The following is a 21664-nucleotide window of genomic DNA, read 5'->3' as shown; positions in this document are numbered from 1 at the left end:
TGGAGTCATCTAGTTCGAGAGAAGATTATCTTTTCGACTTTAAAGGTCTCGAGGGCTACTGTGGAGATTATGGGTACTCCATACCCACACGAAATGGTTATCTGACTGGTTATAGGGGATATCTTATATCTATGTAATATGTAACGGATCATGACTTAGGTATTACGTTTCCTTGTATATTACGGAATGGCCTAAAGTCCTGATTTGATAATATTGTAAAGTAGATTTAGGAAACCGATACCGTATTAGTTAAGGCTTGTATCTTGTAATCCTGCCCCCTATCCTATATAAGGTGGGCAGAAGGTCCTCTAGGGGGCATATTGACACAACCTGAACGTCAGATCAATACTAGACCCGGCGGATTCAAATGCCCAACAGGAGTAGGGTATTTGAAAGTGTGATAGGCTCAACACGATAGATTAGATTATCACATATGGTAGAGTACATATAGGCACATGCCTTCCATATCTAGCAACCGATATATAGAAACAATATCGGAGAAGATTAAGGAAGGACACCCCCCCACCCCCTCCCCCTCCCCGCAGTCGGAACGTCGGTGGAACGGACATTCAGACTGGACCAAAACTCCAAGAAGATGACACTGGGTAGCCCTTTAGTAAAGATATCGGCGAACTATGATGTAGTAGGTACATGCAACACGCGAACAGATCCGGCAGCGACGCGATCTCGAACGAAGTGTAGATCGATCTCCACATGCTTGGTACGTTGATGTTGCACTGGGTTAGAGGAGAGATATACAGCACTCACATTGTCACAGTAAACCAGTGTGGATCGGCTCGGAGGGGTATGGAGCTCATGGAGAAGCTGTCGAAGCCAGCAAGTTTCAGCCACTGCATTGGCCACTGCCCCATATTCTGCCTTGGCACTAGAGCACGATACAGTAAGCTGACGTTTGGAGGACCAGGAGACCAAGTTGTCGCCAAGGAACACAGCATAATCCGAGGTGGATTTCCTGGTGTCCGGACAACCTGCCCAGTCGGCGTCAGAGTATGCACTCAAGTCAACAGTGGAAGAGCAGCGGATGTGAAGACCATAATCAACCGTTCCACGGACATATGTGGCTCCCGTGGATCGTGCATGTGAAGGCAAACCTGCTAAACAGCATAGGAGATGTCTGGCCTGGTGAAAGTCAAGTACTGGAGAGCGCCAGCTTGACTCCAATAGTCCGTGGGGTCACGAACCGGGGCACCATCGGTGGCAGACAGCTTGGCGTTGGTGTCAACAGGAGTAGCACACGGCTTGCAATCTGCCATGCCAGCATGTTCCAAAACCTCGAGATAGTACTGGCGTTGACTGAGATGTAGGCCAGAGGATTGCCGAGAAACAGAGATGCCCAACAAGTGATGCAAGCTGCCAAGATCCTTCATCGAGGATTCCGACTGCAGAGCACGGATGGTCCACCGAAGAGGTCTCGAGTTCGAATCCTGGCTGGCACGCAATTAAATAAAAATTGTAGCCCACTTCTATTCCACGATAGAGGCTTGAGGGGGTCGCGCGTGAGGGGGAGTGTTGGAATATAAAGTGAATTGCCCGCCTTTCCTCATCAGCTTAAGCTTTTGGGTTGAACTGGTCGGTGCATGCAACTCAGTATTACCTCTCATCGAGAGGGTCTGAACCTGTCTACATCCTTGTCTCCACATCCATCCACTTTTAGGTCTCGTGCGCTATCCCTTTATATTGCCGAAATCTTGTTTCGACACAAATACAACAACTTCTAGTTTAAAGATGTGTGTGGCACCAAAAAGAAAAAAAAATGTAGGGTCAAATGCGAACACCAAGCCTACCAGAGTGGATAAAGGAAAAAATTATAAGATCAAATATTCTACTAAGCTTATCATAAAAAAAAACCAAATCATTTTTGCGTAGGCAGACGATGGACATGGCTTGGGCCGGCCTGAGATGACTCGGGCTGGCCTGGGCCGAGATTAGGAACTGGCCATCATTTACTGCCATGCTCAACTTATCTTTTTTTTTTCCTTTATGTAAAACTGATGGTTAATTCAATGTACCTAGAATTACGTGGATTTTGTAAAAGAAAAATATTTGATTTTCACAAGATGGATGTATCTATTTTAAATATGACAGTATTAATTAATCTTTTTTCTCAGGGCAAGTAGTGACAATATTGATCTTATTCTATGATAAACATTTCAAAGAGGTGCTTTGCAGGTAATAAATATGAAGAGAGGATTTTGATCTTATTCTATGATAAACCAGCATCGTCGTCTCCGCCTTCTCAGTCTGCCGCGCCGCGCCATGGTTGATCTGACGCCGAGGCCTCCATCGTCCTCCGCCGCTCCGCGCACATGCATCTTGCTGTCTTGCCGGCGGCCGATCTCATGATCTCATCGGCGACTGTCCGCCGCGCCGCCTTCTCAGCGCGCCGGCGGCCTACGTGAGGCGGTAACGTCCGAGGAGTTCCCGGCGCCTCTCGAGGTAGCCCTCGTCGCCGCGGGCGGGGACGTCGTCGTCATCGTCTTCCTCCTCCGTCGTCGTCACGACCTTGGACGCCGCCGCACGGCGAGCCTCGGCTTGTTGCAGCCGGAGCTCCTCGTAGAACCGCGTCCTCTCGAACTCCTCGCCAAGCTCCTTGTCAAGATCGACGACGACGACGACGGCGAAGCCGGAGCTCCTCCTCTGCTGCTGCCGCTTGGTCTCCTTCTCGATGCGGCGCTTCTCCTCGGCGATCCACCGCTGCTTCTCGGCCTCCCTCGCCACCTGCTCCGGCGTCCAGTGCCGCCGCTTCTGCAGCTCGTACGCCGCCGCAGGGGCGATGTCCCACAGCCGCCTCTCCAGCTCCAGCATCTCCTCCTTAGTCGCCGCCGGGACGACGGCGGAAGAGCGGCGGCGGCGGAAGAAGCCGGGCAGAATCCGCGAGGCCATCTCGTGCTCTCGATAATGCACTGATGAGTGATGGCCTAATGCTAATGACCTATATAGCCAGCCATGTACGTGTCCGCAGTGGCGAAGCCAAGATTTAGAGATGGAGGGTGCCATCTACGAGACATGGCAACTCACTTAAGGTTTAGTGAACAGTGATTTTGTAGCGTTGATGTATGATCGGTAACTCGATATCATACATATTACAGCGATTAGCTACAAGAGAGAATAAGAACCCATATATCATGATTTGCCAATTTAAAATTCAGTAATATTTTTAATATATGGATGATTGAACAGTTTGTTTCATTAATTGGAGTCTTGCAATCACTTCTAAAATGATTGATAAATCATTTAGCTAAGTCATTTCATAAGTCCTATATATATATAGCTAGGCAGTTGTCCTGTCCTATATAGTTAGTCTCATCTGCAACTAATGATATAATTAATAGCTAGATTATAAGTGCTAATCATCCTTGGGAGAAGAGAGGGGAGGGGAGGTCACATAGAGGTTAGGGGGGTGTTGGCCCTCCCTGGCCCCTACGATGGCTTCGCCACTGCGTGTCCGACACGGAGTCCGAATCAAAAGCGAAGTCGAATCGGAGAAGGGCGCGAACGCGTGAGTGCATGACACGGTTTCCAATCCGAATACTTGTCGCTGTTGGATTTATATTAATCTTGCCGCTAATCAGAATCTTGCTACAAATCTTTCCAAGGCGCCTACAAATCGAGCGTTGTTTCACCAAGTAAAATGAACGTGTCTCACTAAGTAGATCGAAAATGTTTCAATCTTGTAAAAAGCTGGAACACAACCAAATCACCTCATGAAACATTTTGCTACAACATATGATATAACGGCTTCCAAAAAATCGGGCGTTGTCTCACCCTATATAAAACAATGTTTTATCAAATAGTGAAAGAATGTTTCAATTCTTAAAAAAAGTGAAACACAGTAAGATTACTAGATGAAATAATTTGGTTCAACGTATACAACAAACGATTTAAAGCTATTGCAACGCTTAAACCCCGTGTACATCAACAAACCACGTGTCCATTAAGATGAAATTATGTAACAGTATTAAAATCTACTGCAATATTTCATCCATACATAGTGAAACATTGTTGGTGAAAAAAAAATAAAACAAATCCCCCTAATAGAGCGTTTCCGTTATATCTGATAGTTGTTGCAACGGAGCACGAGTGGTGAGGACACGTGGTACTGGTAGAGCCGGCGCGTGTGCGTGAGAGGCGAGGCGGAGGCGCACGTGGGGGGCACCCCATTTTTTTGCGCCGCATCGGGCGCTCCATTTTGATCATTTGTGAAATCTTTCGTGCTTTGAGGAATTCTTTCCCCTCTCCAAACAGCCAAGATTTTTTTTTTAATCATATCCTTGTCTCCATCCTTGGAAAGTTCACAACTTCACATACGCATACGGTGTTTTTTTTACCAGTAAAACTTGAATAAAACAATTGCACCTTTCCAGATGCTAATAAGTATGAAAAAGAAATTTTATAATCTAAATAGGCATAAGGCGCATGATACGTAGAGAGACGTAAAACAAAATAAACTGTCAAAGGTACAGTAAAGGCAAAGTAAAGTGGCAATTTCATATGTTGTAAAATGTTCACTGATTGACAAAAAAAAAACAACTAGCGAATAGCTAAATGATAGCATCAACATTCATTTTGAAAGCTTAAAGAAGTTGAAAGTTACAGCCTTTCACCCTTTCATTTTGTACTACCAACTTTCAACAAAATTTGTTGGATAATTTGCTCAAAAGATGTAAAAGAAATCTGAACATTGTACCTTACATCCCAATGATGCAAGATTGTGATTCCTCATTCCCCTGCATCACAGATGCTTTTGATCAAGCATTATTACAAGAAATGCCTTCTGATTATTAAAGTTGGAAACATCTCTTCATTTTGATAAACATATCCCCTTCGAACAAAGAATATTGTAGTAGCTCTAGGTTCTAGAGGTGTTGGTCAAGATGGATTTCATGTTTCTTGTTTCGGCTACGACACTCGGACGGTCAAACAGAGCGGAGACTACTGCGACGCCTTTGAGGTTTGGGAGACCAAGCTCCATCACTGAACCTGCATTTGAAGCGTTGATGCCGCCAATAGCGACCACAGGCAGCTTAGATGCCAGGCAAACTGTCTTCAAGCCATCAAACCCCAATGTAGGATTGTTCGCCTTCGTGGAGGTAGGGAAAACACCGCCACAGCCAATGTAGTCTGCTCCATCATTCCAGGCCTGCTGGGCTTGAGCAGGGGTCTTGCACGAGACGCCGATGATTTTACCCGGCCCTAGGAGCTCCCGCACTTCGTGTGCCGACATGTCCAATTGACCAACATGGACACCATCTGCATTGCATGCCAGGGCAATGTCTACCCGGTCGTTGATCAGCAGTGGTACTCCACTGGACTTGCAAATCTCCATGCATGCTTTGGCTGCTTCCAAAAACTCTCTTGTTTCGGAATCTTTTTCTCTGGAAATCAAAAACACCCAAAATGCATCAGAAAAATAAAATGGAGGGATTGCATTACATGCAAGATCATGATTGTGTTTCAATAGGCAGACCTCAGTTGTACAATGGTAGCGCCACCTTCAATGGCAGCTTGCACAGCTTCTTTGATTGAACGACCCCACTTTTTGTTCATCCCAGAGTCTGTCACTGCATACAGGAAGAGTTGGTCTGGCTTAAAGCTTGGCTGTGAGCCAACATTGTATGGCGGACACTTGAGCTTGAAAAGGTGATCAAAAGGGCCTTGAGGTCCATTTCCAACGACAAGATCTTTACTGTGATGAAGAGCAGATTCTACAAAATTCTTAGCCACCTGGATAGTTCACATGTGCAATAAACAACAAAGTGAGCCTACTGTTGTGAATAGAGGATATGAAAAGATACATATAACACAAATTTTCAGGAAACCGATGTCCACCGGAACTGATTAGCAAACTTAGATTGGTATTTGGTAAGACTCAAAGTCTCAGGATGACTTATGCAGGCTTTGTTCTGATAATATGATGGGATTTGCAGGTATACACATTTTTTCGCACAAACCACTGTTCTTGCAAGAGAACGAGTTCTGACAGAAAATAAGCCAAAACACACATTTTCAATATATCACTGGCTGGTTTGTAACCAAGATGTTGCATACAGTAAATGTGCACTCCAACATCTCAGTGGATACAATTCTAGTTACTACCAGTCAAGTGCTACTTTTAAATAACACAGATTTCCCTTAAATGATCGAAACCTTACTACTAAAGAGTCGCTAAACCCTTTCTTAGTTTGCAGCTTTGTAACAAAATAGTATTAAGGTACAATAATAAAATTATCAGAACTGTTTCAACCAATTTCATGTTACCATTGTGGCAAAGACATTCCTAGTGATGCCACAAAAGGGAGGTGGAACTAAATAATTTGCTTGATAAGATCACACGGTCAGACATGACATACCATTTGACACAGTTTCTTCACTATATGAAGGTAAAGTCAGGGAAAAGGACTGGAAGACTAACCTGAACAGCATGCAGCATCGTTGCACCTTTCGCTAATTCGGAAGCTATACATGAAGCTAAAGTGCAACCAGTTCCATGTGTGTTATGGGTCTTTATGCGATGCGCATGGAGCTCAATGAACTCCTTACCTGATGAAAACAGTTCAGAATTTATATGAGGCCGCTAAAAGGGCAGGATGTAGATGTGATAATGGACAGTATTGTATTGAATTATGGAATTTGTACCATCAAAAAATACATCAGTTGCATCTGAGGATTCTAGCATATCCCCACCTTTCACAAGTACATGTCTGCAAATGGTAAATTATTTGCATCAGAAAATAATACATTAGTCTAGACACAATTTAATGGGAATCTAAATATCGCATTCTTGCATATGCCATTAATACTGCAAATAGCAACGCCTAGGCACATAGTTTTGGCACTTATCGAATAAAGGCCTAAGAATATAAAATGCAGCATTCACTCTCATGCAAAACAGTAAGACTGAGGCCCAAAGGTAGGTACAAATTAATTCTCCTTATTCTGGAACTAAGAGATTTATATATCCATACATGAAAAATTAAAAAGAAATTAATCACAAGTATACTAACAACATTGTTTGGGCAGATATATGGATGTAATAGCACAGAAAAGTGCATGTGTAATAAGTAACTGGAAGAACTTAAGAACAGCAACATAATATTCATGAAAATATGGCAGACATACTTTGGACCAAATTTGTAAATGGACTCCGCTGCATTGCGCATGTCAGAAACAGTGCGCAAAGATACACCCCCAAGTAATCTCGACGCTTCTTTCACATTTGGGGTGACTATATCAGCCATAGCAAATAATTCATCCCTGCACAAAACAAATGTTGCACTATTACACTAAATTTTATGAAGCATTCCAACCGGATGTTATAAATACAAATAAAACAAACCAAATATGAATCCTGTACCTATATACAGAGAGAGTAGATGATTCTGAAAGAGTATCTCCACTTGTGGACACCATAACTGGATCCACCACTAAAGCTGCCTTCAGAAGCACAAGTAATACAAAATAAATATATGGCTGGCAGTCTAGCATAGCTATGCGTTAATTCAAGGCATGCAGATAGTTTTCCCAGACCTTTGACTGGAAACTTCTTTAGACTTTCACATAAAACTCTGACTACTCCGATTGAAGGGAGCATTCCTGTCTTGACCTAATCAATTCAAAAGGTAACAATGTACACTGTATAAGTTATAATCCCATCGCATGAAAATTATATCCCAAAATCCTAATTCAACATTCATGTCTTGAATTTTAGAAACATTTGCAAAATCAGCAATATTTCTTGGTAAGAAAATAAAAACACATATTCGAAACTTTGAGCAGTTCAAAGAAAGGTTCACATCTTGCAACCTTGGAATCTGTACATTCTGAAATTTAAAAATGTAATCTGCCATTTGTAAATATAAAATCCGCTAGTTGTTTGCAGTTGACAGTGTTCCGAAGTCCAAACACCACCAAATTCATTAAGACAGAAATGATCACACAGCTATTCTGAAGACTTTTCCAGACAGATAAACAACGCTGCAATCAGGGTTCTTCTGAAGTGATCTTGCTAGTCTAAAATGCATGCCATCCAAGGTTTCAAAAACCAGCAGGTACTGCCCATAACCGCTCTACCAGCAGGCTGTCAAGTCCAACTCAAAATTCGCATTTTAAATATAGAATTTTTACGCCCATTAACCAAGTAATAACTGGTTGCTTGAGGGCTATCAACCAAGTTTTTAGTTTTTAGATTCGATTTTTGTGTGGCACACCAGATTTCAACAGGGGCTGGTAATTCTGCACAAAAATGGTGTCTGGAACAGGGGGCGTCACCGATATCACAATATCAACCCATCACACACATATGGAAATCACAGAGCATTTTGTGCACTAAGCTATGTAGCAAGAACCAAAACCAGCTAAGATATAATAACTGTAAAGATTCGTGGAACTTGGAAAGGCAGATAGGAAGAAAAAAAAAAAGAAGGCAAAAAGGGGCTCACCACATCCACCGACATGTCCGAAAGAACCGAGTTGAGCTGCTCCCGGATGAACTCCTCTGGCACCACATGAATCCCCTGCACCAACCCCCAATCATTTCTCCCTCCTTAATCCAGAGAACCCAGGCAGGAGCACACGGGGGAGAAAATCAAGAAGAAGAAACCAGGCGACCTACCTGGACGCCGGCGGTGTTCTGGGCAGTGACGGCGGTGACGACGGAGGAGCAGTAGGCTCCCAGCGCGGCGCAGGCCTTGATGTCGGCCTGGATGCCGGCGCCGCCGCCGGAGTCGGAGCCGGCCACCGTCAGCACGTGCGGCCACGGCATCTCCCGCGCCGCCGAAGCCGACGCCGCGAGCCTGTTATACCGGCGGGCTCTTGGCGGCGGCGGAGGAGGCCGTCGTGGGGAGGAGGAGATGAGGAGGCGGAGGGTTGAGGTTGAGGAGGGCAAGCTTGGGTGCACGGATTGCTGTGGTGCGGCCGCCATGGCGTAGTGGACCAAGTTCACGCTCGACTCCAGAGCTTCACGGGTGGTGGACTGTGGAGTCAAACTTTACTCTCCTTTTGTTTTGGTGGGGTAGATCATGTGACGGGCTCATTTTTAGCGCATTTGCAAATTGCGACCTCCACAGTATCAAATTAAATTTGAAAATATCTTTTACTAAGAAAAATTACCGGTCTTGAAATTATTTGAGAAAAATATATGAAAATATTTAAAATCGTTATCAGACATAAGGCGATGCGACGAGACACAAGAAAACCGGTTCAGAGAGTTCAGCTGGGTTACCAAGCAAATCCAAATCCGATACCCGTGTTATATATATCAGTGTGTCATAATTAGTATATGGTATAATCGGTATATATTGCAACGCACAGATCACTTATCTATATACATCTAGAAAAAAAATATTCCCATTGTCTATCAAGCGTGACACGCGAATAAAACCTCTGCACATTCAACCACGTTGGCATGTGTTATTCTCCATGCGTGCAATTGCCCGAGTCAGCCCAATGCCACCAGCTTTTTGCTGTCAGTAATAGGTGTAGCCCAATTGTAAGTTATGTCTCTTTCTCGGTAGGAGTCCATGTCATCCTCGACGCCGTCATGTTAATAGGCTTGACTTAGCTACGTCATCAAGGAAAATATTGCTGCCACACTGTAGTCTCTGTGTCAACATCCCCTCCCTCATAATAGGGCTCCCATATCCTCACCCTCAAGCCCCTCTAGAGTTGTCGATTGCCCTAGCTGTAGCACAAAGTTTCGTATCTCTCCATCATGCATCATCAACTCTAGTCATCATTGTTGCCCTTCGAAGCACCATCGATCCACTTCAATGATCGCAGAAGTTACAAGATCCTTGGGCACAACTCTCTCCCATTGAAGCCTGCTGGTGAACCCCCTTTTTTAAGACCAAATGAGTTGCAGTGCAAAAACTCGTGGTCGATTGTCTTCCATTGTTATTTACCTTTGCGTGTATGCTAGTCAAAATCGTTTCATTCTCCTCCTTCTGCTAGTCCCCTCTGTCTATTGATGTGCACTATCTCCAGCAACCATATGGAGTAGTGTTTGATCACCCGAGTTGATAGGTGGGTCTAATGCATCAGTTGCCCGTCGATTGACATGTGGATCTCGATTGGTATACCCGTCTTAGATCCGAGCCATCCGAACTATAGGTTGATCCTAGCTGTCCCTTGTATCATGATCTAATCTAGCTTTCGAATTTCCGTGGACTCCCTTTGTGCACCAAATCATGGTAGACCACCATCTCTCCTCTAACCGGCGCGCATGGTATGCATGTCACCAACAACTTCTTTATGAGGGTAAACATCCTAAACGCATAATTCACCTTTTGTCATCTTACTTAAAAAAATATATAGATATTATGTTCGTCACCCTCGCTCACATGGTGTGGCCAATTTTAACGAGTTGACATGAAAGAATACGGCAATGGCCCACATCGTGGATTGTGTCGCTCCCACCACCACCACCTTCAATTCCAAATATGTTATGATCCTATTGCAAAACACGGACATCTTGTCAGTATTCCAATAAAAAACCTAGTGTAGTTTTAAATTTAGTTCACAATGTGGCTGGTCTCATTGATGCGCATCGGAGCCAAGCCATCATGGTGCAAGTGCTTACGGATCACAAATCACGCACCACCATATACACAGACCGCACACTCGCACATGCCTCTTGTTTGGTCCTGTTAACAGTGAAATTTGGTAATCGGCTTAGAATCATTATCGGCTGCAGCATCTCGGAATCAGCCGATGGGAGTTATCAAGTCGCCAATAGTCGGATTCCTGCTATATTCGGTTAAGGAAATCAATCTACTAAAGGGAACTTATCCCTAAGTGACCGAGTTTAAAGAGGATGCGGCATGGCAGTTTATCTATTAATTAGGAATAGTTTGTTAGTTTCCTTTTATCTTTAGGAAAGTGTGTTTAGTGTCCGATAAGGACTTTATATTTTCTTTTTATCTTTAGGTTAGTTTCTTTCTTATCCGACAAGGACTTGTATCAACCCTTGGGTATAAATATGTACACCTAGGGTCTATGTAATCTATCTCACGATCAATACAATTTGGCGCATCGCCACCTTTTACCTTTTTTACTTTATTTTATCGTCCGGCGGGACTTGGCACCTGACGCGGGGCTGCATCGGTGTTCGATCTCCGGCGAAAGGGTAAGTCCAATGTTCCGTCGGCCCAGACAATTGTCTCATCTACATCGGCGTCGTTCAAGGTTGCATCAGTACGTTCGACCTCTTGGATTGCTCTGGTTTGGATGATATACTTGCTTACCTATTTATCATATGTCTCTGTTAATCTAGTCTTAGCATATCAATTTAGCTCTATCGGCTGCTTCTCGTTTTAGGGTTTCTGCCGGTATCGGCTAAATCGTGTTGCTAGATTAGATTAGCTTAGACATCTACCACCCTGAAAATTCAGTCAACGGCTTGATTGTCTAGATATTATGTTTCTTTTCATACTTAGTGCTGCATCAGTTAAGTTTGATCTACTAAGTCGTGCTTAGAAACATAATCTCTAGCCTGCTTCTTGATTGCCAATAAGGGTTTCATCGGGATTTCAGCCGGTGAGTTATCTGGACGTTGCATCGGCTCATAAGGATTGCACATACATATAAGTTGGATTTCGCCGATGACAACAAAGGTTTCACTGTTTAATCTAATCTTGTGGATTTCATGACATCGGACCTCCAGCCGATGTGTGCTTTAACCTTCGGATCGATGCTTATTTATCATATCATTGCTAGCCGATTGGTTTATACTGGATTATATTGTTATTTTATTGCATCATCATCAGCTGATTGCCTTTATATCGTTATCTACATTGGACATATAGCCGATTGCTTAAACCCTATCGCTATCGGCTGGTATCAGCATCGGCTATTATTGGCTACCGGCTGGAACTACTCCATCGGCTTGTCAACCGATCGGCTGTTTTGATCTGCTGTTTACATATCTTATCAGTTGCAGGATCAAACTGACTGGCACGCCCGCATATCATCAATCTTTGGACCTGCACATGAGCTAAGCAGATCTCCCAGGCCGGTGTGTTCGATTTTTTTCGTCAACAGGTCCCTACCAGCTGAGCTACAAATTGGTATGTTAAGTTCATGTCCGTTATTAGAATGACCCTCTAAGGGCCCCTTTGATTTGTAGGAAAAATATAGGAATTTTGGAGAATTTCAATCCTATAGTAAAAAAATCCTATGGCCTTTGAAACAAAGGATTGAATCATATCCAAGCCTTTAAAATTCCTATGGAATGAGTAATCCTATGTACATTTTGGAGGAAAGTTAGCAAGAGGTCTAACCTCTTGGAACATTTCCTCTGAATCTATCTCTCTTATCTGATTCCTGCGTTTTTCCTATGGTCCAATCAAACGGCCATTCCTATGTTTTTCCTGTGTTTTTCAATCCTCTGTTTTACACTTGTATTCCTGCCAGAATCATGTGTTTTTCCTATTCCTTTGTTTTTTTCAATTTTGGAGGAATTTTACAGGATTCACATCCTATGAAATTTTTTTTTCTATATATCCATTTGTAACAAAGGAATAGCAATTCCAAATTCCAAATATCCTATTAAATTCCTTAGGATTATCTATCATAATTATTTTAGAGGATTTTTAACATGAGGTTCGACCTATAGGGAAAAAAATCTTATGTGCCTAATCTCTATTTTTCATTCTTTTTTTTCTACACTCCATCTAGAAGGTTTTTTTTTTACAGTTTTTCAGTATATTTTTAACCCATAAATTTTTGATAGAATTTCAGGTGCCAAGGCACTTGAATTCTACGTTTTCCGTGTTTTAAAAATCATATTCTAAAGGAGAACCAATTTTATATCCAAAAATCACATCATGATATGCACATGGTAAGTACACATGAGGCTATGCACATGTTATAGGTTCACTGCTTCCTTTTGCTTACGTTTATATGTACGGTTAATTAAAAGCCAAAAGATATTTGTAAGTAAAACTTTACGTCATTTTAAAAATAAAACAAACACAAAATCAACTTTAAAATTAAAATTATGTTTTAAAATTTAAATTTTGGTATGCGCATAAACAAAACGATAACGTTGTTAATCACCCGTCTTCTCAAATCTACCCTATAATTTACCAACACAGTGTTACATTCCTCATTCTATCGGTCAGGATCGTCTCCCTGAGATCCAACGATTCAGGATTAACCCACCTTCTCTCCTCCTACCGGCAAACCAATCTCTCCCAGATTTTCTGCGCCCCCCCCCCCCCCCCCCCCCGCCCTCCCCTGTCCCACGCCGATCCCCCAAATCACGTCGCCGCATTGGCGATCTTCTCTCCCCTACCCTTCTGCCACTGCACCTGATCGATCGCGCGGTCCTCGGCCTTCGCATGCAGCTTCCTCGCACGGACAGAGGACGCCGACGGCGTCGCCACCTCGCCCAATCCCTTCCCCATAGCTGCCTCGCCTTCCACGGCCACTGTACGTGCGACCGGCGACTCGGCGAGGAAGAACGGGAGGAGGGATCTGGAGGTGGGATGCATCGACCGACGACGGGGCGAGCAATGGCGCGACGATGCGGCTCTGGCGGTGGGAGGCCGAGCGAGAGCGAGCTTCCACGACAGCCGCCCGTTGGTGGGATTGACACCGAAGTGGTGGCCCTTACTCTTCATTCAATCGTCAGCACAGCTCGGGACACCACCTCGTCTTTCTGAATCACTGTGTCGCTAAAATGTGTTTGCTGTTGAATGATCGTGGCAATGTGCTAATTGTGACAGTGGATGGACTTGATGAGATTGAGTAGGACTTGGATCGAGCAACGTGCCTCATAAGCGACGGAGACATTGCGTCTCTACTCCTGAGCAATGCACATGGTATTTCTTCTTTTTTACAACAGAGAAGGTTTGAACTTGTTCTTGCTTTCTGTCTAACCTGTTTTTTTGAGGGATTTGTGATATTCTAATATTGTTTCTGTGCTTTTTGGGCTTGGAAGGTGCTTTTCTAAGATATTCCTGGGACCAGTAAATCTGCGGGCACCGAGGAAGGAGGTGCAGCTCAAGACGGAGTATAATAACTATAGAGTATATATGTTACAATCGTACTATCGATGATAATCTAAGCATCAGCTTGTATTTTCAAATGAAATTATGGGGGCAGCATACATGTTTCTTTGAGATATCATGTGATAAAGTGTTTACAAATTTAGTTTACACATTGATCTTAGAGAAGAATTGATATCTTTATGTTCTCCATATCTTTTGCGATGGTAGATTTTGTGCTACTCTTATATAGCAAAGTATAGAACAGCCAAGACTGACAGGTTCTCTTCATGGTTATCCTATGGTTCTCAATTTTCTGCTTTCTACACTGAGTCTACCTCTTATATATTTGTTCCCTGAAGCTACGGATTGATGGTCGTAGCTCTTAGCTGTGCATGTCAAAAAGCTAAATGATGCTGTATCGACCACTTAGACCTTGGCCTCGTGGACTTGCTGCTGTGAACAGCGCCAAGCATCCATATAGGTTGTGTGTAGTTTTATGCATATAAGGTGCTCGTGAAAAACCCTGCTGCTCTGAGCATTGAGCTATACATTTGAGTATTGGTGCACATTTCTTGTGATTTTTTTTTTCAAATTTGTTTATAACTATTTAGGTGACATGCACAAAATTAGGAGATATCCCCTCGAGGGATGAAAACACTTTTCCCACATATCACTCCATAGACATACATTGCAAATCACATAATTGATCAGTATCACCTTTGCTTTCACTATAACAAAAACCTTATGTAGAGGCTCATTTGTAGAGACAATTTTCAAAATGCCTCTAAGTTTTGAAGCTCTATAGTCTAGAGACACTTTTTAGAGGCACTTTCAAAATCGCCTAAAATATTTTTACTCTAGAGACACTTTAGAGACATTTTTAGTATACTTTGTTAAATTTATCTTGTAGAGACATCTTTTCGGCACTTTAAAATTTGTTTCATATGTAAAGGCATTTTCTTAAGGCATTTAAAACGATGTAAAGACGTTTTTCCAAATATTAATATATGTCAAGTAACTAGATATAAATAATACAAATCACATATTTACATGTAATTATATGAGGTTGAGATTGTTAGTGCATTGAAGATAAAAAATAGTTAACTCAAGAGGTCATGAGTTCAAGGATTGGTAATGGATAATATTTTTCTTTCTTTTTCATATTGATTTGCTATAGTTGCCGCAACATATTAATGCCTCTAGGAGAAAGAGCTGCAGCTACAAAAGAAATTTACTTATGTTAATCCGGTATTAGGATTGATGTTTCTTAGCTTGTTTATTATATTATCTTGACATGAAGGATTCATGGAGAGTGAAAACAACCCTATAGGAAATACCTACTGGTCTTTGCTTGCTCTATATTTTGCTATCAATAACAACCTTCTAGACAAACAATTTAAGTGTGTTTGCCGCAGGATGAGCCTCATGAGGGCCTGAGGGTTGGAGCAACAACTTTAATCATGTGTATTTTTATTCAGGTGTATTCTAGGTCTGAACGAAAGCCAGATATGGCAGATTAGTAATATCGTATAATCCTACATTTTCTATTCAGATGTTCAATATTCCTATAATCATTCCTAATATTATAGCTTATCGCCTTTCTAGCTAATGTGGTAAATATTAGTAGTAATGTTTGAAATCCCGTATCTCATACTTTTGGTTGCTGAGCTACAACATGAATAATCCTGATTTTTGGCTTTTCGATATAGCTGGCAATTCAATTGTGTTGTTTTCAGTTGGGCATTTTGACAAATTAGTAAGTTAATTTCTCTGTTTTATTTCCACTTGGACAGTTGAAGCACAAACATAAGTAAGCGACCATTATCAATTTACTGAATTCTGCTACCAAATTTGCTGAGATCTTTTTTTACGGGCACTTGAATCAGATTGTAGCATGCGTATTATCATTCTCAGAATAATAATTAGGTTAATTTAAATGACAAATTTTACGCATAAATTTTGTATGGCCAGTAGCATTGGATGATCAGAGTGACTTTTGTGTCCATTTTCTGCTCCTTCATCTTTGAGGGGTTATTTTTTTTTTGCATTTATTTTATACCATGTACAATGGTGGAGCTGTGTATTATTTGTGTATTATTGTATCCTTAAACGCACTTGTATTTTTATACAACGTGGTTTAAATACATGCTTATTTATTTATTACTTGGTAACATGAATTTCATGTGCCAGGTAAACTTTTCCGGCTGCATTACCAGTAAAGCTTTATGCTCTCAGTTTAACTTATATTTTTACCATATGCTTTGCACGTGTATTACCAAATTTTGCCGTAACGTTAGTACGGACATATTACTAGTCTCAAATAACGCACTATACGTAGAAAATAAAACCTCAAAAATTCTATGGATATTCAAACTTGAATGTGCGGTTATCTTATAAAATCAAAATTCCAACCAAACAACTCGACCTCGCCGTCGCCGTCGTCTTTAATCGAAAAGAAATGGAAAAAAAAGTCAGCGTTTTTTGTTGCCCCAGATTTGCGAGATCGATCTCAGCAATCTCCCCCAATTGCGCCCAAGATGAACGATCTCATGACCGACTCCTTCGTCGGCGCGGCCGCTGCGGCGGCGGCGCCGCTGGATCGGCAAGACGGCGGCGGGGGTCCCGGCGACCAGAAGCTCGAGGCGTTCCTCCGGGAGGCGGAGGCCGCCAAGGACGAGATGGCGGCGCTGCGCGACGAGCTGTCCCGCCTCCAGGCCGCGCACGAGGCGTCCAAGGCGCTGCTCCGCCCCGGCGCGCCGCGCGCCGCCACGCAGGCCGCGCTCGTCCGCCTCATCGGCTCCGCCGGCCGCCTCCGCGCGCGGCTGGCGTCCATGGACCGCCGCGCCCCCGCCCCGGCCACCACCGCCGCCACCGCCGGCCTGCGCGGCCGCCTGCAGGACCTCACCGCGGGCGTCCAGGTCCTCCGCCGCCAGGTCTCCGCGGAGCGCCGCGGCGACGCGGCGCGCTGCTACCTCGCCGTCGCCGGGGAGGCCCCGACCGAGGAGCAGCTGGACCGGCTCGTCGCCGCCGGCGGGGCGAACACCGACGCCGAGGCGGCGGTGCGGGCGGCCATGAAGTCCTCCTCGGAGGCGGAGGAGGTGGAGGGCGGCCTCCTCGAGCTGCAGCAGCTGTTCCTCGACATGGCGGCGCTGGTGGAGTCCCAGGGCGCGCGCGTCGACGACATCGAGCGGCACGTGGCCGCGGCCGCGGGCGACGTGGGCGCCGCCGAGGGGGAGCTGAGGGAGGCCCAGCGGCTGCGCGTCGCCGCGCGGCGGCGGCGCCTGTGGTTGTCCGCTGGCCTCGCCGTGCTGCTTCTCGTCGTCCTCGCCGCGGCGGCCGCCGCGTTGGCGCTCGCTCTGGCGCGGCGCAAGGGCGGCGCGACACAGCTCGCCGCCGACGCGGCTGATCTCGCCGCGTTCTTGTGAGCTCCACGCCCAGTGATCTCTGTGCTTGTCTGAGAAGTCTCCTTGTCTGTGTTAGTTGTATATCTGATTATATTGTTTTTGTATTCAAAATTTGCAACCTTTTTGAGGGGTATATGATTTTATACTGTCAAGGAAATTAAAGAGTGGATCAATTGAAATGTTCAACGGAAAAGGACAGAGGCAAGACTCCAATCCAAATTATAGGCCTCGCACTCAAGTTTTTGTTGCTCGGTTCAGTTTCAAATCACATTACATAGAAACTCCAAATCCAAATTACACACCTCGCACTCAAATTTTGGTTGCTCACTTCAGTTCCAAATCAAACTACATAAGAACTCCAAATCCAAATAACACACCTAGCACTCAAAAATTGGCTGCTCAGCTTAGTTTCAGAGTAGACAATTGAAAAAAAAAACTAACATCTTAGGTCAGTTTTCAATTACGGAGCTGATAAACACAAACATATGAACTCAGCTTTTAGACCATTACAAAGAAGTTGAAAAAACATATAGTTCAGTTCAGTACCAAACTCAGCTTTTAAATTATCACATAGAAGTTGAAAAAACATACAACTCAGTTCAGTACCAAATTACAAAAAAAAAAATAAGTTGAAAAAACATACAACTCAGTTCAGTACCAAATTAAAAAAAAAATTATAGAAAAATCAGTTCAGTACCAAATTTAAAAAATTAAAAGAAGTTGAAAAAACATACAACTCAGTTCAGAACCAAATTACAAAAAAAATTATAGAAAAATAATGGAGATGCGGGGGATCGAACCCCGTGCCTCTCGCATGCAAAGCGAGCGCTCTACCATTTGAGCTACATCCCCTTTTATGACAAAACAATTCAAATCAACTAACTCAAGTAAAATTAACAAGTTGGGCCTAGTGAGATTACGGCCCAATGTGGTGATGCCACTTCACTTGGCAGTAGAGAGCAGCAGGTTTAGTCCCACCTCGGCGGGAGAGAGCGAGGGGGCATCGGAGACAGGCTATAAAAGGAGGTCGATCTCGCCTTACATAGGCATGATCCTTCAGGCAGTTAAAGGGAGATGAGGAGTGGTAACATCTCGCAACTTTTACTGCGAGAGGGGTGCCCGCCCCAACCCAAGCCTGTTACGACAACAGGGGCATCCCCATCATTTTACCATCTGATCCCGAAATTTTAACTGAATTTGTTTGGATTTTGTTTTTTTGTTGTGGCTTTTTGTTTTTTTGTTGTTGCTTTACTCCATTTCTTGATTGTTTATTTGGTTTATTTGGCCAAATGTTTTCTATTAATTGCCGGTTTTTATTTGCTTTGTTCCTCTTAAGTTGCTGGTTTTTATTTACCAATTTCAAGCTGTACTATTGTCGCTCTCTTCGTTGTTGAGATCACGCAGCAAGCATGATCAAAATACGAGGAAAACTAACAAGGTGCTGCGACACCTGTAATGGGTCTAGCACCCACCCTGATGCTCTGCCTTCTCGCACTCGCGGCGCTGTCTCGCACTCATCGTCGTTGTCGACCTTGGAGCCACCCGCCGCTGCCGCTGCCGCTGCCTCATCGACTCCTCTCCAAGACCCTGATGAACCCTGAGTTCCTCTCAACACTCAAGGCTGTTGTTGGCCCGATCTTTCGGTGAGTTGTGATAACTACGATTTGGGAGATACGTTGACGATCCGACTACAACCGTACGAGACGTTGTGTTGCGCCTTAGCGATCGATACACCTCTCCGTGGGTTGTTGATCTTGCCGGTGCAGATCAACCCTATTCCTGCAAGCAAATCGAAGAAACAAGCAAGAACAAGATAAAAGCAATATGATATTGCAAATAGAAATTTAATACAAATGATAAGTTGGGGTTCCAAAGAACAAGCAGACAGACGGTCTAGCCGACACGCACGCTACAAGCAAGTAGCAATGGCTAAATTTTAATCTATCAAAACCCGCGATACCCTGAAGGGGTACCAAGCTATTTATAGAGATAGGAGGACCCTAGGTCGTCCTCCACCTGATTGGGGCGCACCCCACATGGGCCCCACTTAGGCCGGGGTCCCAGACGAAGTTACAAGCCCATAGGCCCATTACAGGTGTCGCAGCACCTTGTTTCTTCAGTTGCTGCCGACTGAGATGAAATTTGGCAATGAGGCTTGATGCATTGGAAAGAGGACTCCGAGAGCTTTCCATCAAGTACTCACGGGCCGAAAACGGAGGTCATATGGAGATTCGGCGGCCGTTTGAAGTCAGCAGTGTAGTAGGTGGCCGAATCAGATTCCAGCACTTGGAGGACTTGAACTTGATATCTTGTTGTTCATCCATGATGTGAGCAACGGATGTATCCGTAGTAGCCATGGTCACATCAGACCCTATCGCCACCGCTGGCCCCCTCTCCATCTGTACTGCTGCACAGTATCCTCCATCGATCCCCTATTCCGGCGGCGGCCACACCTCCTGTCCTTCCCATCCAAAATGCCACTGCGTCGATTCATTCCCTCCTGGCCGCTCTCCAGCTCCTCCTCCATGGTTATGTCTCCTAGTGGCTTGGAGCTGGCAACACCAGATGGAGGTAGTGACGGAGCCGGCTCAAGAAGACCCAAAACGCCGGTGTGGCGAACAATGCTTCAGATCCGATAGTGGCCAGAGACGATTGTAGATTACCATTAAGTAATTTGAGTACAGTTGAGGTACTACCAGGTAGTAGTATTTGGATTTGTAATATGGATGCTTATGTTCAGCTGAAGCATCAACAATTGCAACTTGCTACTTCTGAATATCACCATGAGTTTGTCCTGATTAGTGTCTGTTTCGGATGAAGGTGTCCGAATCTTTGTGTAGAAAATAGAAGGGAAATTCTATAAAAAATAGGAAAATGTGTTGTTTAATTTTGGTTTCATATAGTCATCCGAATTTTTAATAGGATTATTCTTGCATCAGAGTGAGTTAGTGTCCCAATGTTAACCTCTACTTATGTAATTCGTGAGTTTCTCTGCAAATCTTGAGCATGGGTCAAAATGATTGCAATATATTTGATGTATGTAATTTTTTGTATCAATAATTTCATTAGGAAGCAGCAAATTCATGGTTGCCAGTAATGGCTGTCATTTGTAGATCTTTTGAACAAAGCTGAAGCCATATCCAGAATTAACCAATGGATACAATGCATTAGGAGAAGGTTTGTTTTTTTTTTTTGGCGGATCATGGATAGTTGAATCCTCTATGTTGAGAGTATGACATTATTTATACTTAACAGGATAGTTTGCTACTTTGCTTGATATGCCATTATTCTTTATTTCCTATGCCCCTTCCCTTCCAGAGCATAAATGGTCTTTTAGTTCGAATCTACTAAGCATCTTCTGCTATTGTCTTTTAGTGTTTCTGCAATTGGTTTATTACTTATAAAATCATGGTGTTAACCACCTAATTTTGTTTACATAATTTCTCTCATGCATAATCCTTTTCAGGGCAATCTACAGCATGAACACACTGGTAGCAGTTGTACGTACATACCTAAACAGTTTAAAAATAGGGAAAAATTTTCCAAAAATAAAGTTTAAGCGCCGACCGTGGGGATCGAACCCACGACCACGTGGTTAAAAGCCACGCGCTCTACCACTGAGCTAGGTCGGCTTCTGACCATTTTTGCAAAAACCAAGAATAAATACATATTTTCAAACAGGAGAAACGAGCACACCGTAGCCCTGAAACAGAAGTAACCTGGTTTTCCTCTATTCCTTTGTTGGTTACCGTTCATCTATTCAACTATAAAAATCCATTTTTCAAATATGCACGTAATTTCGGTAAAGGCTGTGAAAATATCAAGGTGCCCTCACTAGCTCATTTTTTCTTAGGGCTTTCACAATGTGTATAGGTGTCATTTAGTCTCAGTCTCCTACATCAAAGATTTCACGCCACATATGCTTCTCTGACCAAGTGAAGAACGGGGAGCCAAAATAGGTCGTGAGTTTCTCGTCAGGGATTTCTCAGGGAAGGGAGAGGAACGGCGCTTGCGCGGTGATCGTTCCAAGCTGCATTGTCGCCTCCAACATAGTGCGGGAGATTTGCTGGGGGAAGGAGATGATTGAGGAAAGTGATTTTCGTGGTGGGGCTGGCTTGAGAAAAAAAAATTGGTGGTGGGCCCACCTAAAGCCATGCGTGCACCAGGGAGATGGGAGCTTCATTTGTTTTGGGAGTACCTATACATCTTTCGAAAGATTTTTATAATCATATCACACAGATTTTTAATCTT

The 21664-nt window shown here is 43.7% G+C and overlaps 2 protein-coding genes, 1 long non-coding RNA gene and 3 other non-coding genes across 8 annotated transcripts; 3 read left to right on the top strand and 3 right to left on the bottom strand.

Moving 5' to 3' along the window:
* Nucleotides 1-4513: 4513 nt before the first annotated feature.
* Nucleotides 4514-8996, bottom strand: LOC4351707 (probable thiamine biosynthetic bifunctional enzyme, chloroplastic). Of its 2 annotated transcripts, none has more exons than NM_001404654.1 (9): nt 8633-8996; nt 8460-8534; nt 7549-7624; nt 7376-7455; nt 7141-7275; nt 6658-6722; nt 6434-6561; nt 5489-5745; nt 4514-5396 (listed from the first exon to the last, which is right to left on the bottom strand). In NM_001404654.1, the coding sequence occupies exons 4-9, from the start codon at nt 7429-7431 to the stop codon at nt 4871-4873; spliced, it is 1167 nt and encodes a 388-aa protein (NP_001391583.1). In that variant the 5' UTR covers nt 7432-7455; nt 7549-7624; nt 8460-8534; nt 8633-8996; the 3' UTR covers nt 4514-4870. The 2 variants fall into 2 exon arrangements, with proteins under 2 accessions (NP_001391583.1, NP_001391582.1); NM_001404653.1 differs by having other exon boundaries at nt 4569-5396; nt 7376-7451; nt 8633-8989.
* A 4263-nt stretch (nt 8997-13259) lies between these two features.
* On the top strand, nt 13260-14297 carry LOC112937499 (uncharacterized). 2 transcript variants are annotated; one of them, XR_010738600.1, is made up of 3 exons: nt 13260-13646; nt 13746-13841; nt 13961-14297. It is a non-coding gene; the product is annotated as an uncharacterized lncRNA (long non-coding RNA). The 2 variants fall into 2 exon arrangements; XR_010738601.1 differs by having other exon boundaries at nt 13262-13646; nt 13746-13869.
* A 2081-nt stretch (nt 14298-16378) lies between these two features.
* LOC107276534 (syntaxin-111-like) lies at nt 16379-17586 on the top strand. Its single transcript, XM_015763957.3, has one exon. It carries the CDS (start codon nt 16388-16390, stop codon nt 17432-17434), a length of 1047 nt encoding a protein of 348 aa, XP_015619443.1. The 5' UTR covers nt 16379-16387; the 3' UTR covers nt 17435-17586.
* A 606-nt stretch (nt 17587-18192) lies between these two features.
* TRNAA-UGC (transfer RNA alanine (anticodon UGC)) lies at nt 18193-18265 on the bottom strand. The gene has a single exon. It is a non-coding gene; the product is annotated as a tRNA-Ala (tRNA).
* Nucleotides 18266-18482: 217 nt separating this feature from the next.
* On the top strand, nt 18483-18594 carry LOC112937524 (small nucleolar RNA Z279/snoR105/snoR108). The gene has a single exon (XR_003240189.1). It is a non-coding gene; the product is annotated as a small nucleolar RNA Z279/snoR105/snoR108 (small nucleolar RNA).
* A 2379-nt stretch (nt 18595-20973) lies between these two features.
* TRNAK-UUU (transfer RNA lysine (anticodon UUU)) lies at nt 20974-21045 on the bottom strand. Its single transcript has one exon. It is a non-coding gene; the product is annotated as a tRNA-Lys (tRNA).
* Nucleotides 21046-21664: the final 619 nt, after the last annotated feature.

This window comes from Oryza sativa, chromosome 12 (genome assembly GCF_034140825.1).
Source record: "Oryza sativa Japonica Group chromosome 12, ASM3414082v1".
NCBI classification, from domain to species: Eukaryota; Viridiplantae; Streptophyta; class Magnoliopsida; order Poales; family Poaceae; genus Oryza; species Oryza sativa.
The sequence above is the reverse complement of the archived record's forward strand: the minus strand, read 5'-3'. Positions and strand labels throughout refer to the sequence as shown.